The sequence below is a fragment of the Stegostoma tigrinum genome, chromosome 8, assembly GCF_030684315.1.
Source record: "Stegostoma tigrinum isolate sSteTig4 chromosome 8, sSteTig4.hap1, whole genome shotgun sequence".
Classification (NCBI taxonomy): Eukaryota; Metazoa; Chordata; class Chondrichthyes; order Orectolobiformes; family Stegostomatidae; genus Stegostoma; species Stegostoma tigrinum.
Window position 1 is genome coordinate 66,135,073 of NC_081361.1, and position 17,047 is coordinate 66,152,119.

General features: G+C 42.5%; 1 protein-coding gene across 1 annotated transcript in view; it reads left to right on the forward strand.

Moving 5' to 3' along the window:
• Positions 1-17,047, forward strand: part of pik3r3b (phosphoinositide-3-kinase, regulatory subunit 3b (gamma)) — a 536,210-nt gene that overhangs the window by 155,985 nt on the left and 363,178 nt on the right. Inside the window, exons 3-4 of the mRNA XM_048538883.2 lie at positions 5,909-6,001; positions 11,681-11,758. Coding sequence (XP_048394840.1) covers positions 5,909-6,001; positions 11,681-11,758 — 171 coding nt within the window. The remainder of the gene's footprint in view (positions 1-5,908; positions 6,002-11,680; positions 11,759-17,047) is intronic.

Consider the following 17,047-nt stretch of genomic DNA (forward strand, 5'->3'; position numbering starts at 1 on the left):
GAAATGTAATTAATATTACCTTGAGGGAACTGGTGGTATATGTTCTGAACATGTTGAGAAATGGAAGATTGTTGGAAAATTGCATGTATCACTGAAAATACCTCACATTTACTTAATTGGTCATTTGAGTGGGTTTTAGTTGTTGGCTATTGATATCCAGCTTTCTTGTGTGGAAGTTCTTTTGCCATTTAGCTCAGTTCTCTCTGCCTGCAATGGGATTGAAGATGATATCCAATTCAAAAAGGTGTTGCTTTTCAGTTGAAGGCTACTTTAGTGTAGACCATCAGCATGTGCTTAAGTGTGTGGTATAATTGTATACCTGTATGTTCATGTGTCTGTGCAAATATATGGGGACGCTGTACCTACAAACATACAGGTGTGTACTTTGAGGTGTACATGTATACCTGTCCATGTGAATGTTTTTACCAGCATATGTATGTGTATGTCGGTGTATCTGTGTGAAGGTGTATGTGGTTGTGGTACATACACATATGTGCGTATGAACACTGTACATAATAGAGACCACAGATGCTGGAAATCAGAAACAAGAACAGAAATTGCTGGAGAACCTCAGCTGGTCTGGCAGCATCTGTGGAGAGAAATCAGAATTAATGTTTCAGGTCCAGTGACCCTTCCTCGTTCCAAGGAAGATTCACTGGACTCAAAACGTTAACTCTGATTTCTTCCTACAGATGCTGCCAGACCTGCTGAGCTTTTCCAGCAATTTCTGTTTTGACCCCTCATTTGCATGCTTGTCTGTTTGCCATGCTACTGTTTTATTCATTTAGAAAGCAGTATGAGGATTGACTGCTGGTGTAAATACTAATTTCTTATTTTCATTCAGCGATTTTCCTGGTTCAATAAATGGTTGGTAAGAGTTTAAAATGGTGGTTTTTTGGTGAGTCCCCATATTTGAGGTGTGCGGTTCCTCGGTGTAATGGTGCAAAGAACCTAGAGATAAGGCATACAATTTTATGGCTTTATTTTCACATTATTGCTGCTGCCATTATTCAACAAGGAGAGGTGGGGCAGAACATTGTCGATACATGACCCACAGACACTGGAAAGTGACATTAACAGAGCCTTGAGCACAATTCATTTACTCATAATCATCATCTCTAAAAAGAATGTAGATCAGGAAAATGGAAGTGCTTGAAAAAGGAGGAATGGGAAAATAAAGCTTGTGGAAAACACATTATCTAAGCCTAAAGCTGGAAAGCGACTGTAATTTTAATGGAAAGGATAGTGAAATTAAATTTAGGAAATGCATTATGACAAGGACAGATTTGTTCTCACAGTGCCTTGTGAAAACATATTCAGCCCCAGAAAATGTATTTAATTCACACAACTAAATGACGACAGCTGAAATTCTATCCATCACCGCCAGCTTCAGTCCAAATTTTTGTTCACAGATTGCCTGAAGGAATGATTCAGCAATGCTTTTTCTTGCCAGAGACAGCTCCTTTTGTGTTGCTTATTCTTTACATTTTTCTCTCAAGCTTTGCAATTGGGTTCATTAAAAATACAAAGAAAATACCATCTGTTTAGCATAATTCAGCCTTGCCATTAACAAGGTTTTAATCGATAAATAATACATGTCAATAGTTTAACCAAGTCTGCGCTGTCTTATGTCAATATCTAGTAAAATATTGCTTTCCATGTGTTTGAAATATCCTTTCTTCCTCATTCATGAGTAAAAAGATAATATTAAATATCAAAAGCAATAGAATGGCTGTAGTTATTTAAATCGTGTATTTGTTAACTAAGTGTTGCCAGTCTCAGTTAACTTGCTGTCTTTTGGACACATGTTCCATATACATGTTCAAAAAGATTAAGCAGCTGAGCAAAGAGCATAATCTGTCCTTTTTAATAATAGGAGGAGAAGCAGAAACAGAGGCAAGTGACTCTGAGAAGGAGACACCATGACAGGAGGCCATATCATTACCCTTATAGGGTACCCACTGCATTAATGCTTACGTTACATCAGTAAAGCACTTGCGGCACCTTTAGCCTCTCCTGCCATTCAATAACATCACAGCAGAACTGATAGTAACCTCAAATTTATTTTTGTCTCTACCTCTGATAAACTGACTCGCTCACTAGTCCAGAATATACCTTTCTCTGCCTTAAAAGTATGCAGTGATCTCACCTCCACCATTCTTCAGGGAAGAGAGTTCTGAAGACTCCTGGCCCTTAGGGAGAAGAAATTCCTCCTCACTTTTGTCCAAAGGGAGAGACTTCTTATTTTTAAACTATGTCCCCTAGTTTTCATGTCACCCACAAGATGAAACATCCTTTCAGCTTACATTGTAAGCTAATAGATTTTTCAAAGAAGTTTGGATACACATTTTAAATGGCAATTGGTGGAGAATATGGTGAAAATGTATCTTCCATGCGATTGAAGAACTTCCAGACCAATATCTTTATTATTCCCTGCATGAATGGACATCAGGGTAGGCCCTACAGCCAGATTAGTAAATTAGCAAACAAGAGATAACAAGGTGCACAGCTGGATGAACACAGCAGGCCAAGCAGCATCAGGGGAGCAGGAAAGCTGATGTTTCGGGCCTAGGCCCTTCTTCAAAAATGGCCATTTCTGAAGAAGGGCCTAGGTCTGAAACGTCAGCTTTCCTGCTCCTCTGATGCTACTTGGCCTGCTGTGTTCATCCAGCTCTACACCTTATTATCTCTATTATAGCAAACAAGATTTGGTTTTTAAAGCCACATTTTCAATTTTGGAACAATTTTGCATACAAGTAACTTGTAAATGTGTGGTTTTTGCAGAATCTGGCCCACAGTATAAACTTTTCTGATGAAGGGTCTAGGCCCAAAACATCAGCTTTCGTGCTCCTAAGATGCTGCTTGGCCTGTTGTGTTCATCTAGCTCCACACTTTGTTATCTCGACAGTATAAACTGCTCAATTTGACACCAGCAAGAACTGGCTAATTATAAAATGGTTCCAGTGTAATAGACCCGAATAGTAGAAAATTACCAAAGAAATCCGTCTGTCTTTGTTCCACATGTCATATGAGCCTGAACAAATTCTTCTTACAGCAGAAGTAGCAGTTATCAGTTTGGAATGAAAAGTGTTTTTTGGCTCAGGATTTACTTTGCAGTTAAGTTTTGCATGACTGGGTAAAACGGTTGATATCTGGATCTAAGGTTAACAATTACAGTGTGGTTCTGTAATTTAGGAATGTTGCAGATAACAAATTGTATAAAAGACAGCATTTCAACTCAGAAAATCAAGTGAGGTCATGATGCATGAGAAGAAACCTTTCTGATGTGTGAAAATAAGGCATAGCCTGACATTAGGTTCGTGGCTTCAAACCATTTAAGGACTTGTTTCCAACTGAATGTTCCCCCCAACTTAGAACTCGGACTCACTGGACATGATGTATTGATGGCAGATGTGGGCCCCACTTGAGAAAAGGCCATATGATGAGAGGGAGAAATTTCATTTACATTTTCAGCCAGCTCCACAAGACCATGGCGGTGGGATTGAAGAAGGCTGGGTGAGAGGGGTTGCAGTGGCAGGGGAGAGTGATACCCAACCACTTCTGACCCCTCTCCTAAAGCCCTAAACCTCAGCAGGGTGGCAGCCAAGTCTAGAGTTCCCATGGCAGGATGTTAAATCAGCTTAATAAAATGTGAGGCTGGATGAACACAGCAGGCCAAGCAGCATCTCAGGAGCACAAAAGCTGACGTTTCGGGCCTAGACCCTTCATCAGAGAGGGGGATGGGGGGAGGGAACTGGAATAAATAGGGAGAGAGGGGGAGGCGGACCGAAGATGGAGAGTAAAGAAGATAGGTGGAGAGAGTGTAGGTGGGGAGGTAGGGAGGGGATAGGTCAGTCCAGGGAAGACGGACAGGTCAAGGAGGTGGGATGAGGTTAGTAGGTAGCTGGGGGTGCGGCTTGGGGTGGGAGGAAGGGATGGGTGAGAGGAAGAACCGGTTAGGGAGGCAGAGACAGGTTGGACTGGTTTTGGGATGCAGTGGGTGGGGGGGAAGAGCTGGGCTGGTTGTGTGGTGCAGTGGGGGGAGGGGATGAACTGGGCTGGTTTAGGGATGCAGTAGGGGAAGGGGAGATTTTGAAACTGGTGAAGTCCACATTGATACCATATGGCTGCAGGGTTCCCAGGCGGAATATGAGTTGCTGTTCCTGCAACCTTCGGGTGGCATCATTGTGGCAGTGCAGGAGGCCCATGATGGACATGTCATCAAGAGAATGGGAGGGGGAGTGGAAATGGTTTGCGACTGGGAGGTGCAATTGTTTGTTGCGAACTGAGCGGAGGTGTTCTGCAAAGCGGTCCCCAAGCCTCCGCTTGGTTTCCCCAATGTAGAGGAAGCCACACCGGGTACAGTGGATGCAGTATACCACATTGGCAGATGTGCAGGTGAACCTCTGCTTAATGTGGAATGTCATCTTGGGGCCTGGGATGGGGGTGAAGGAGGAGGTGTGGGGACAAGTGTAGCATTTCCTGCGGTTGCAGGGGAAGGTGCCGGGTGTGGTGGGGTTGGAGGGCAGTGTGGAGCGAACAAGGGAGTCACGGAGAGAGTGGTCTCTCCGGTTCACCTGCACATCTGCCAATGTGGTATACTGCATCCACTGTACCCGGTGCGGCTTCCTCTACATTGGGGAAACCAAGCGGAGGCTTGGGGACCGCTTTGCAGAACACCTCCGCTCAGTTCGCAACAAACAACTGCACCTCCCAGTCGCAAACCATTTCCACTCCCCCTCCCATTCTCTTGATGACATGTCCATCATGGGCCTCCTGCACTGCCACAATGATGCCACCCGAAGGTTGCAGGAACAGCAACTCATATTCCGCCTGGGAACCCTGCAGCCATATGGTATCAATGTGGACTTCACCAGTTTCAAAATCTCCCCTTCCCCTACTGCATCCCTAAACCAGCCCAGTTCATCCCCTCCCCCCACTGCACCACACAACCAGCCCAGCTCTTCCCCCCCACCCACTGCATCCCAAAACCAGTCCAACCTGTCTCTGCCTCCCTAACCGGTTCTTCCTCTCACCCATCCCTTCCTCCCAACCCAAGCCACACCCCCAGCTACCTACTAACCTCATCCCACCTCCTTGACCTGTCCGTCTTCCCTGGACTGACCTATCCCCTCCCTACCTCCCCACCTACACTCTCTCCACCTATCTTCTTTACTCTCCATCTTCGGTCCGCCTCCCCCTCTCTCCCTATTTATTCCAGTTCCCTCCCCCCATCCCCCTCTTTGATGAAGGGTCTAGGCCCGAAACGTCAGCTTTTGTGCTCCTGAGATGCTGCTTGGCCTGCTGTGTTCATCCAGCCTCACATTTTATTATCTTGGAATCTCCAGCATCTGCAGTTCCCATTATCTCTGTTTAATCAGCTTCTTCGTTTGCTGGCTCCCCATTATGGATTAGTGAAAGTCAGTGTGTGAAACAATGAGAATGAACCCCTCCATGATCATTCTGTGTGACAGAAAGGGCCAGTTGCCTGAACTTGTTGTATCCAAGAGGTTGAAATAACATTATTTCAGAGTAAAAGACACCTTTCTTGAACCATTGAAAGTCCTTTAATTGTGGAATCTTCTATTTTAAGAGCTTATGGAAATATGTACTCCAGATTGATCTAGTTTTGAAAAGAGCAGCCACATAATGAGATAGGACAGCTCTTAAATTGTCTTGCACGCAGTAAATAGTAATTACAGTGGTTGAAATGCACCATGCAAAGCCATCTATCTGATGGAATAGCCAACTGGACTACTTGTCGAAAATAGTAAAAATAAGTGTCAAAATAGAGAATGTTTTGCAGCTTGTTACATAAGGTCCATGATTAAAAATCCAGTTCAGTTGATGCTAAGAGGAGGCTGCATGCTGACATAATAAATAATCATTCTGTGTTCTACATTGACAGTTCCCTCGGGGCAGGAGCTAACTGAACTGTTAACTTTGCCGGATCAAGCACCACAGATTGTGATGAAGCTGATTGAAGCCTTGGAGAAGAAAGGTACTGTATTTACAATTCTCCCAGTTGACCTTCCTTGAACACACATGCAGGCATACACCAACGTGCACACCCAGAGGCACACACAGGCCATCATCAAAGTCTGGGCTGGCCAGTTGTTGCCTCAGAGTCAAGTTGTAGTCCAAGACCTGAGCATGTAAAGTAAGGATTTAGTACTGAAGGAGAGCTATGTAAACGTACCTGTTCAGCTAGAATTGGAAGATTTTCTCACGTTATTCACAGGAAAGTCAAAGCTTCTCCTGATGCTACATAAATTACATTATTCATCTTGTGAAAATGCGTCCTGATGTAGCCTTTGAGATCTCACTGTTGTACTCAGTTGCATAACAGTAATTTCGCTAAAATTAATTCATTAATTCAGTGGCAGCCAAGTCTAGAGTTCCCATGGCAGGATGTTAAATCAGCTTCTTCGTTTGCTGGCTCCCCATTATGGATTAGTGAAAGTCAGTGTGTGAGACAATGAGAATGAACCCCTCCATGATCATTCTGTGTGACAGAAAGGGCCAGTAACCTGAACTTGTTTTACCCAAGAGGTTTAAATAACATTATTTCAGAGTAAAAGACGCCTTTCTTGAACCATTGAAAGTCTTTTAAATGTGGAATCTTCTATTTTAAGAGCTTATGGAAATATGTACTCCAGATTGATCTAGTTTTGAAAAGAGCAGCCACATAAAGAGAGATGTTACTAAGAGATGTGGTAAACTATAATAAAAACAAAACCAAAACTCTGGAAGTATTCAGCAGGTCAGGCAGCATCTGGGAAGAGAAACAGAGTTGATACAGTGTGGAGCTGGAGGAACACAGCAGGTCAGGCAGCATCAGAGGAGCAGGAAGATCGACGTTTTGGGTTCACACCCTTCATCAGGACTCAGAGAAACTTAATTACCATTTAAGGATGATAAGATTGAAAGATGATACTTGCTCAGGAGGCTAAGGAAATTCAGCATGTCCACACAGACTTCTCTTAATTTTTATAGATGCATCCTAGAAAGCATCCTATCTGGTTGCAACACAGTGTGGTATGGCAAACGCTCTTCCCATGACCGCAAGAAACTATAGAGAGTTGTGAACACAGCCCAATCCATCAAGCAAACCAGCCTTCTATCCATTGACTCCATCAATATTTCTCTCAGAAAAGCAACCAACATAATCAAAGACCACTCCCACCCTTGTTGTACTCTGTTCTACCTTCTTCCATCAGGCAGGAGATATACCATTTTGAATACAATTATGAACAGATTCAAGAACAGCTTCTTCCCCACTGCTAGTAGACTTTGAATGGACCTCTTGAATGTTAATTTTGATCTGTCTGTCTGCACGTTCTCTGTAGCTGTAACAATGTATTCTCCATTCTGTTCTGCTCCCATGGTGCACTTTGTATGGTACAATCTGCCTGTACAACACACAAAGCAACACTTTTCACTGGATCTTAGTACATCTGACAGTAATACATCAAACAAATGCAAAGTAGGGGAAATGTATAGAAGGGACCACCATACTGTAAACTGAAACCGCAGTATACTAAACGGAAAGAAAAACAAGCAAATTATTTTCACTTGGAAGGAGTATTTGGTGCCTAGGATGATGAGAAGGGGGAAGTGAAAGGGGAGCTGTTGCATCTACACTTGCACAGAAGGATGATGTAGGGAAGGGAGAGGGAATTGGGGTGACTGAGGAGTGGACCAGGGTGTCATGCAGGGAATAGCCCCTTGGGAATACTGAAAAGGGAGGGCAAGGCAAGATGTGTTTGATAGTGGCGTCACGGTGGAGTCAGCGTAAAATGGCAGAAGACAATTTGTTGAATACAGAAGCTAGTAAGGTGAAGGTGAGGAGGAGGGGAACCCTAGTGTGGTTTAAGGAAGGAGGGGAAGAGGTGAGAGCAGAAATATGTAAAGTGGATCGTAGGGCCCTCAAAACCATACTGGGTGGGACATCCATGGTTAAGTGGAAGAAAAGAGATATCAAATGCACTGTTATGGAAGATTGCAACACTTGATGCAAAAGAAATGGGAGAACTGAGGGAATGTTAGCAATTAGAGACTATGTAGCAGGGGCTTGCTGGGTCATGACTGAGCTTACCACAGCAGATCATGCTATAAGACCCATTTGATGCTCTTGCTACCAGTCTGCTGCCTTCCGGTAGGGACCTACATGCTTTATCTAATGTGGTAGAAGAAAGCTAGAATAAATGGCAATAGTAAGGGAAGGCAACTGGAGTAATCAAACAGACCGTCCCTGGGTAACCTTTGGGGGAAAGGAGGCCTTATGGTAGGAGGATCAGGCAGATAAAGGATTTCTTCAACTAGATGTAAACCACAGGCTTAATTTCATGTGAATACTGTGTCTTCCTTGTTAAACCTCCCTTCTTGCTTGTGATGATATGGTGCCAGCATGTAAAGAATCCCCGCTTCATGATCTTTGGGCAATCTGTGTATTCAAATCTTATGTTACACTGTAAATGCCTTTGTATGCCAATGCGAAAACTGCATGGACTTTCTAGCTCACACTCAACGCTGCATGTCTCCTACCAGGTCTGAAATACATTTTACTATTGACCATAGACTCTGCCTTGTGGAATACTGGCTTGAGGTCCTCTGCTGCAGGGTCATTGAATGTTCACCTCTTCCGGCTGCTTTTTAAAGCTATGCCTAAAGAAACTTCAGACATCTCCAGTTGTCAGCATTTCATACACGAGAACTAAATGAAGTCTCCACTGCTTGCCGCAATATTGTAAAAGGAATCCTCACCATAGGGCAACCACAGTAAGGTCCACCTGGTAGATTTGCTGCCATTTTCCTGGTCAAGTAGACAGGTAGAGAAAAGTGGCATCTAAAAGTTTTGTGAGAAGAACCCTCTGTCTTAAACAAGGTGCAGTTGCATGATAGCAACCAAGTATGGGTTACATTGATATGATAGACATTGTCGCTGAGACTTAGGGAAAGAACTTGATGTTAAGTCTTAATCTTACAAAATCCAAGGCTGTTCACCTGCTGAAGTCCACGTGACATCATATTGAGCTTAATGCTCGCTTCAATATTAATCCTTTTACACCCTTACAGCCTGATACAAGAATACTACAGGAACACTGGCATGTTGTTTCCACTCTTATTAGCTTCATTGTCCCCTGTGAAGTAAATATAAAATTAGATCATTGGTGAGCTGCCTTCTTGAACCTCAAAATTTGGAGTGTAGGGACAGTCGTAGCACAGATCTAAAGGGAGATCCAGGAAATTGACTCAGTTACAGTAAAAGATTGGCAATACAGATCCGATTCAGGACTTGAAGAGGCACTTAAGTTCATGGTGTTCCCATGCATCTGCAACCCATGTTCTGTTGTGGTTTAGGGCTTGGAAGTTGCTGTCAGATGACTCTTAGTGAGTCACTGTAGTGTATTTTGTAGATGATACACACTGCTGCCATTGTATGTTGGCGTGGAAGGGAGTATTAAAGTTGTTGGATAAGGTGCTAATCTATCTGGCACCCTAGATTGTGAACTAATTTGTCCTGGAATGGTTTCACGTTTGTTCAGTGTTGTTGGAGCTGTGCCCATCTAAGCAAGTGGAGAATATTCCATTACACCTCTGGGTTGTCTTGTAGATGTGAATCAAGCATTGGCGAGACTGGAGGTGCGTCACTGATTACAGAATTCCTAACTTCTTGCTTGATCTAACAGCCACAGTGTTCATAATACTATTGAAGTTCAGTTTCTAGTTGATGCTTACTCCCAGTATGTTGATAATGGTGGCTATAGCGATGGCGATACCATAGTACCTCGAAGGGAAGTGATTAGATTCACTTATGTTGCAATGGTCATTGCCTGGTATTTGTTTGGCTGGAATATTACTTGCCACTTTATCATCCCAAGCCTGGATATTTTCCAGTCTTGCTGCTTTGGGACACGGACTGCCCCAGTATTGGAAATGTTGTTGAACAGTGCTGAGCATTGTGAAATCATCAGCAAACATCCCCAGTTCAGACCTTAAGTTAGAAGAAAGTTCATCGGTGAAGCAGCTAAATATAGTTGAGCCTAAGAAACTAAACTGAAGAATTGCAGCACTGACTTACTGCGTCTGAGATGTTTGACTTCCGGCAACCATAACATATCTTTCTTTGTGCCAGATATGACTCCAGCCAATACCTATTTTTCCCCTGATTTCTGTTAACTCTAGTCAAATACTGCCTTGATATCAAGGTTAGGCACTCCCACCTCACTTATGCAGTTCAGTTATTTTGTCCTTGCTTAGACCAAGGCTGTTTGGAACTGAGTGAACCTGGCAGAACCCAAACTGAGCATCAGTAAGCATGTTATTCCTGTGCAAATGCTGCTTGGAGCACTGTTGATGACCCTGTGCATCACTTAGCTGATGCTGCGGAGCAGACTGATTGACACCCATTGCCTTTAAGGAGGTGGCTTGATTTCCACATGTGGCCCAAGTCCAAGATCATTTACATGCTACTTTTTTTTAAAATCAGGACAAGTTTCAAAACTCCTGAAGGGAAATGGCAATATTCAAAATCACAGCAGCACCCAGTCACTACAATAGCTTCCTGTATATCATGTAGTATTAGACAATAATTCAGATGAATAGTTCTTTTTTAACTCTATACAGCAGAGGGTGCTCTTTAAATTTGTTGTATATCTAATTTTCAGTTTGTAACATGCCCCCAGAGGTCGTTCCTTTGATTCATTATGAAATACAACTGTCTCCAAGGCAATAAATGTGACTGCAGATTTCAAATTAAGTGGCATAATCATTGTGTTACTGAGAACTCTTAAAATTGATTCATTCTACTGCTTTTGTCTGTAGCTTTATCAATGTTTTCTGCACAGTTAATTGTTTGCCGAGTGACTTTATTTCACAAGCAGAATCAAAAGTATGAATGAAAGATTTGTGACAAATTTTGGAGGTGCAAGTGATATTAATGCAATGTGTCTGCACCTACGGGTTTTAGAAAAAGGATCCAGAGGAGGCCTTGAGCCTGTTCGGCTCTTGCTGATGTGATTGGTCTTTTACTCCATTTTTCTGCCTATCCTCAATAACCCTTGACTCCCTCCAGCTTTTAGGAACATTAATTGCCGTGAGAGAGCAAATACTGTGTACCACAGCATTGATTGCAATTTTGGTGCCTTTACTCAGGATGAGCTGTACTTGGGCATAAAGCCCAAAAGTTATTGATGGTTTCTATTGACATTGAAAATCAATAGCTTGTTTTGACCTTCCTCAACTGTGATCATTCAGCAATAAAGAGAGTGATGCCAGGGTAGGAACACACTGCATGAACAGATCCTGATTTCCTGGAGTTCAGTGGGACTGTCATAAAAGTATACTGGAAAGTATTTTCATTGTTTTTGTGGTGTCATGAGACTGCTAACCTCGCTGCATAGCAGCTTTCAGGTAGGCTTTTTGGCTTCTTCATTGTCAGGTGCCCTGGATACACTGCTGGGAATGTAGATCAGCAACCTAGCATTCATCTGATCTGGGAATGCAGTCTAAAGTCAGTGGCTGAGGATTCTAGTACTCCCCTTTGGTACAGATACCAGGATATAACTCACTATCATAGGTTTTTGTGGTAGGTAGTTCTGTTGTTGCATTCTAAGTTTGTATAATGTAATGATATATATTCCCAACTGAATTGAAGTTTGTTCTTTGTCTCTGAAAGGTGCAGAAAGTGATGCCCTCTATAGGCCTCCTCCTGGCTCACCAAGTGGTTTGGAACTCAAGGAAGCACTCGAAACTGGTAAGAAACTAAGAATTGAAAACCAGACTTCTTTACTGCCTTTTCTGCTGGGACAGTGGGGGTGCTGGGCTTCTTTTGTTAACTCGGAATCCAATCAGCCTTTAGTCACGTTAGAAATTGTGTTTCAAGCTGGTATTTGCACTTGCCTGTTTTATAGAGAGGTCACGTAATGGCAATCAGAACAAAAATAAAGAGTTTCTCCTCCTGAAGCCCTCCTGCAACCAACTGTAGCATCTAAATTTCTGCAGTTCTGAGGAAGGGTCGCCGGACCTGAAATGTTAACTCTGGCTTTTTCTTCACAGATGCTGCCAGTCCTGCTGAGTTTTTACAGTAGCATCTGTTTTTGTTCCTGATTTACAGCATCTGCGGTTCTTTTGGTTTTTATGCAGCATCTAAAGTATCAACCTTGTTTAAACCATAATGTATACAGAATGGGAATCAAAACGGAAATCTTCCAGGTTTGAATTGATGTTTGCTTTGAAACTGGGCCTTTAGTAGGCTACTGGATGAATTTTATTAAACTATCATTTTGTGCTCCAATTATTGTTTCTCCATTACAGAAACAATAAAGGTCATAGTTATTGTTGTCATGATGAAAGGCAATGTCTTAATTAACTATAATCAAAAGAATCTCTTTTATTTCTTGATAAGGTGGTATAGAATTTCCATTGGGATGTCTGCTGATCTCCCACTGTGGCATGAGCAGACTTTCAAGAGAAAAAGTGTAGAGCATTATTTGGGTTTCTGCCACAGTTATTCTGGAGAGCAGGAAAACTGCCATGGAAATTCAAAATTGCTGTGTTTAATTAAACACTGTTATACTCTTATTATTTATCACTGCCTTTGCAATTGTGGTAAATACTAATTTATTCCCACCATTACTTATTTTGCAAGGAATTTGACAGCTTGCTTTTGTGCTGTATGCTTTTTTGGTAGATGTAGAAGAGTCACTTGCATTGACTGCCATTGTCTGTATTGAATCTGAGCAAAGGGAACAGACTGTTAGCTGTGCTTTCAGCCAACTCACTCCTGCTGATCTGCAAAGAGTTGAGGACCAGCTGGGTGATGAATGCAATTTTAAAAAAAACTGGTCCCATACTAAATGTTCCAAGGGCCATTTGTAAACTGGAAATCCCTTTGAACTGGCAGAGAATTAGAAGTGCGTCCACGACAGAGTAAATCCTGTTGAAGTGTTGGGCAACGGCTTTCGGGTACATCACTGTGCCCATTAATTAAATGTTTTTTCCACTTTAAAACTCATTGCCAAAGAGAGCAGAAGATTCGACCCAACTTCAGGGATACAATCCCATAAATCAGTTTGGCATTTTATTTCAGGACTCACAAGTGCCACCTTGTTAGAATTACTGTCCCTGTAATGTGTTAAACTGACTATGAGCAGCTTGTTCTGCTGGCTTACATAAACTTTAAAGATCCCACTTTACTGTTGGAAGAGGATTTGGGAACCATTTGGTGTCTTAGCAGAAAGGAGCACTCATTCTGCCAGTGGCAGGCATGTGTTAATATCACATTTAGCGTTTGATTTTGATATTCATGCTGTTTCTCCTTTTTCCCTGAGAATCATTTGAAAGGTACACTTTGACAGCACCTCCATTGGTCAAGGTGGAAGCGCTGTGTTTTACAGCTGCAGGATGAGTCTCTAAATTGTTTTCTTCCATTACATTTCTAGTCAGAAATTCTTTACATTAATTTCACAATTTTATTCTCAGCCATGAATATGGTTTTGTTTGCCTTGTGCCAAGAATGCTTGGCTGTTAAGCTTAAATGCAGGCGGGTCCAACACCAACCCCCCACCCCTCCCCCACCCCACACTCCCCTGTTATGTATCAAAAGTTCAGAACATTGCCCTGGGAATTCCAACTTGCAGAGGAAATAAGTCAGTGATTAGGTCTTTGTGGATCTAGGAATTTCTGTCAGGCATAATTTCACTGGCAATGCACATCAACATGAATTCTATTTTAGGAAAGCAGAAAGGAGCATCTACTCTCCCAGTGGTAAATGCGTGTTCGTGTCAAAAACAGCATGAAGTGATGTTACTCATCCTGACTCCTGGCACTTTCTCCTTCTCACCTGACAGCAGGTGGCATTGTTTGAAAAGTACAGTTTTCCACGATCCCCCATTTGTCAAGGTGAATGTATTTGGTGAATAAAATGCTACTCCAGTGAGATTGCACATATTGGAAGCTCCAAACACAAATGCTCCTCATTGACATGACAGACAACAGTTCTCAGCCCCTGAATCTTCAGCTGATTTATGATGACAGGCAAAACGCTTTGCATGAGAATGTACAACATGCTGGTAACATCAGTAGTGCAGAGAAGAGTTAATATGTACAATGTGAATTGAATATGCCAATTATGTTCTATGAAAGTTATGCCTGGATAAATTGTATGCCTTGAAACCTGGGGTTTAGTTCAATCTCACAATATTTCACAGAATTACATTGAATCTTATCCCTGCATAGAAATTGACCATTCCATCCAAAAGATCCGTGTTCTGTTAATGCTTCATAATTGCCTTGTGTCAATAATGCCTTGATGCGATACTTAGAAGCAGGCAGATTGACTGTTTCAAGTTGCTTGGAAATAAAGTCACTTTAATGCTCTCAGAAACCAAGAGTCTGACATAACATTTCCTGATGTTGAAAGCGGGACCTTTAGAAATTAGATGTCAAGTTGTGTGCTTAAAATTCCATATATGGACAATAAGATGAATGAAGACGTGCTGAAAAATTGCAGCAGCACAGAAAATTCCAAATAATGACATGTGGAAAAAAAAATTTCAGCCTTTCGGCCATTTGATCAGAACTGAAAAGTTACATTGTTCTCTCCAAGCTGGGCAAGTGGAGGAGAGCAGAAAGGTGTATCTGTGGTTGGTAGATGTCACAGAGCAGTTGCAGATGAGCTACAATGGGAGTGGTGAGATGGTGCCTGATGGACCAGCGTAACATACCATGCCACCAGATCTCCTGGCAGGAGTAGCTCTCGGCAACAGCAGGAAAATGCTTAGTACATGATGAACAGGCAGCAGGTTCAATACAGCTGCTGACTAACAGCCGAGAGACGAATCACATTTGGCACAATATTGTGGATCAATACAGTGCAATTGTTTTGAAGTGCTGGTTGATTAAAGATTTGTCTCCCATTAGAACCACTCCCAGATCTTAAAATCCTTGGTTTATATAGATGTCCACCACGCCTTAATGCTAAGCTTCAATATTAGGTTATAACTTGATTACCGAATTATACAAAAGAAACAAACACCAAAGAGCACTTACCTCAAGCACAAAATATGTTTGAATAACTGCGGCAACATACAACTTGTTGTTTTATTCGTTCATGCAATGTGGGCATAGCTGGTAAGGTCAATATTTGTTACCTATCCATAATGCACTTGAGAAGGTGTTGGCGAGGCAAGTTCTTGAACTGCTGCACTCCATCTGGTGTCACTACATCCACAGTGCTGTTAGGGTGGGAGTTCCAGGATTCTGATTAATGAAGGAACAATGATATAGTTTCAAGTCTGGATATTGCATGGGTTGGCGGCGAACTTGCTTCTGGTGGTATTCTCAGCATTTTCTGCCCTATCTTTCTATATGGTAAAAAACACAGGCTTGGAAGGTGCAATCAAAACAGCTGCTCATAGATTATGCAATCTGTCGCCATGATTCAATGATGATGAAGGGAATGAATACTTGAGATGGTAGACCGGATACCAATCGGTGGGGTTCCTTTGTCCTGTATGATTGCAAATTTTGTTGAGTGGCATGAGAGCTGCACTGATCCAAGTAAGTGGAGAGCATTCCATCTCACTCCTCACTTGGGCTTTGTAGATGAAGGAAAGTCTTTAGGGAGTCAGGAAGTAATTAAATTGTGGCAGAATTCCCAAACCCTGACGTGCTCCTGTTTATGGTCACTCATTGTTCTGTTTACAGGTGGGGGAACCTGTAGAAAGTCTTAGTTTATTCTGCTTCCCGCCCCCAGCTCCTGACCTGTCTGCAATTTTATAGGGAGGGATAATTGTAACTCCCACCATTTTGTCCCCTCGCTCTTGTGCCTTCATTCCACTATGATACCTTGCATCTACCTAGTTCTGTGGGACCTAGGACTTGGAGTCTGGAAACAGCCTGTGGTTCTAGCAGTAGCCATTGCTTTGGGTGGGAATCGCTGTCATTTGGAAATCCTGCCCAGTATTTATGTGACTGGTCCAGTTATGTTTCTGGTCAATGATAACTCCTAGTACGTTGATAATAGAGGTTTCAGTGATGGAAATTCCATTGAATCTCAAGGCAAGATGATTAGGTTCTCCTGTTAAAGATCACCATTGCCTCGTATTTGTGGGGTGCAACTGTTATTTGCCACGTCGAATTATTAACAGGTAGGCCATACAGTCATAGAGTTACACAGCATGGAAAAGACCCTTCGGTTCAACTTGTCCATGCTGACCAAGTTCCCCAAATGAAACTAGTCCTAATTGCCTGTGTTTGGCTTGTATTCCTCTAAATCTTTATGACTTATATACCTTCTAATTGTCTTTTCAATGCTATAACTATGCCCGTACCTATCGCTTCCTCTGGCAGTTCATTCCACATACAAAACCACCCTCTGTATGGACAAACTGCTCCTCAGGTTCATTTAAATCTTTCCCCTCTTACCTTAAAAATATGCCCTCCAGTTTAGAACTCCAAAAGTGTCTTCACCAATGTCCTGTACAACCGCAACATGACATTCCAACCCCTATACCCAGTTGTCTGAGCAATGAAAACAAGCATGCTAGATGCCACCTTTATCACTCTGTGATGCGACTTTCAAAGAAATTTGTACCTGAACCCCAAGATTTCTCTATTAGACAACTTCTCAGGGCCCTACCGTTAACTGTGTAAGTCTTTCCCATCGTTTGCTGTATTTGGGCATTCAGAGCTTCAGTGTCTCAGGAGTTGTGAATGATCCTGAACGCTGTGCAATCGTCAGTGAACATTTTCACTTTTGACCTTATGATGAAGGGGAGGTCGTGCATGAAAATAATTGATCCAGGACACTGCTCTGAGGATCCTCTGTTGTGATGCCCTGGGATTGGAATGATTGTTGAAGGTCAATCACAACTATGTTCATCTGTACTCGGTGTTATTTCAAAGACTAGTGAGTTTTCCTACTGATTCCCATTGACTGCAATTGTGCTCGGGCTCCATGATGCGACGCATGGTTGAATGTTGCCTTGATATTGAGGGTGGCTCACTCTTACCTCACTGCTGCAGTTCAATTCCTTTTGTC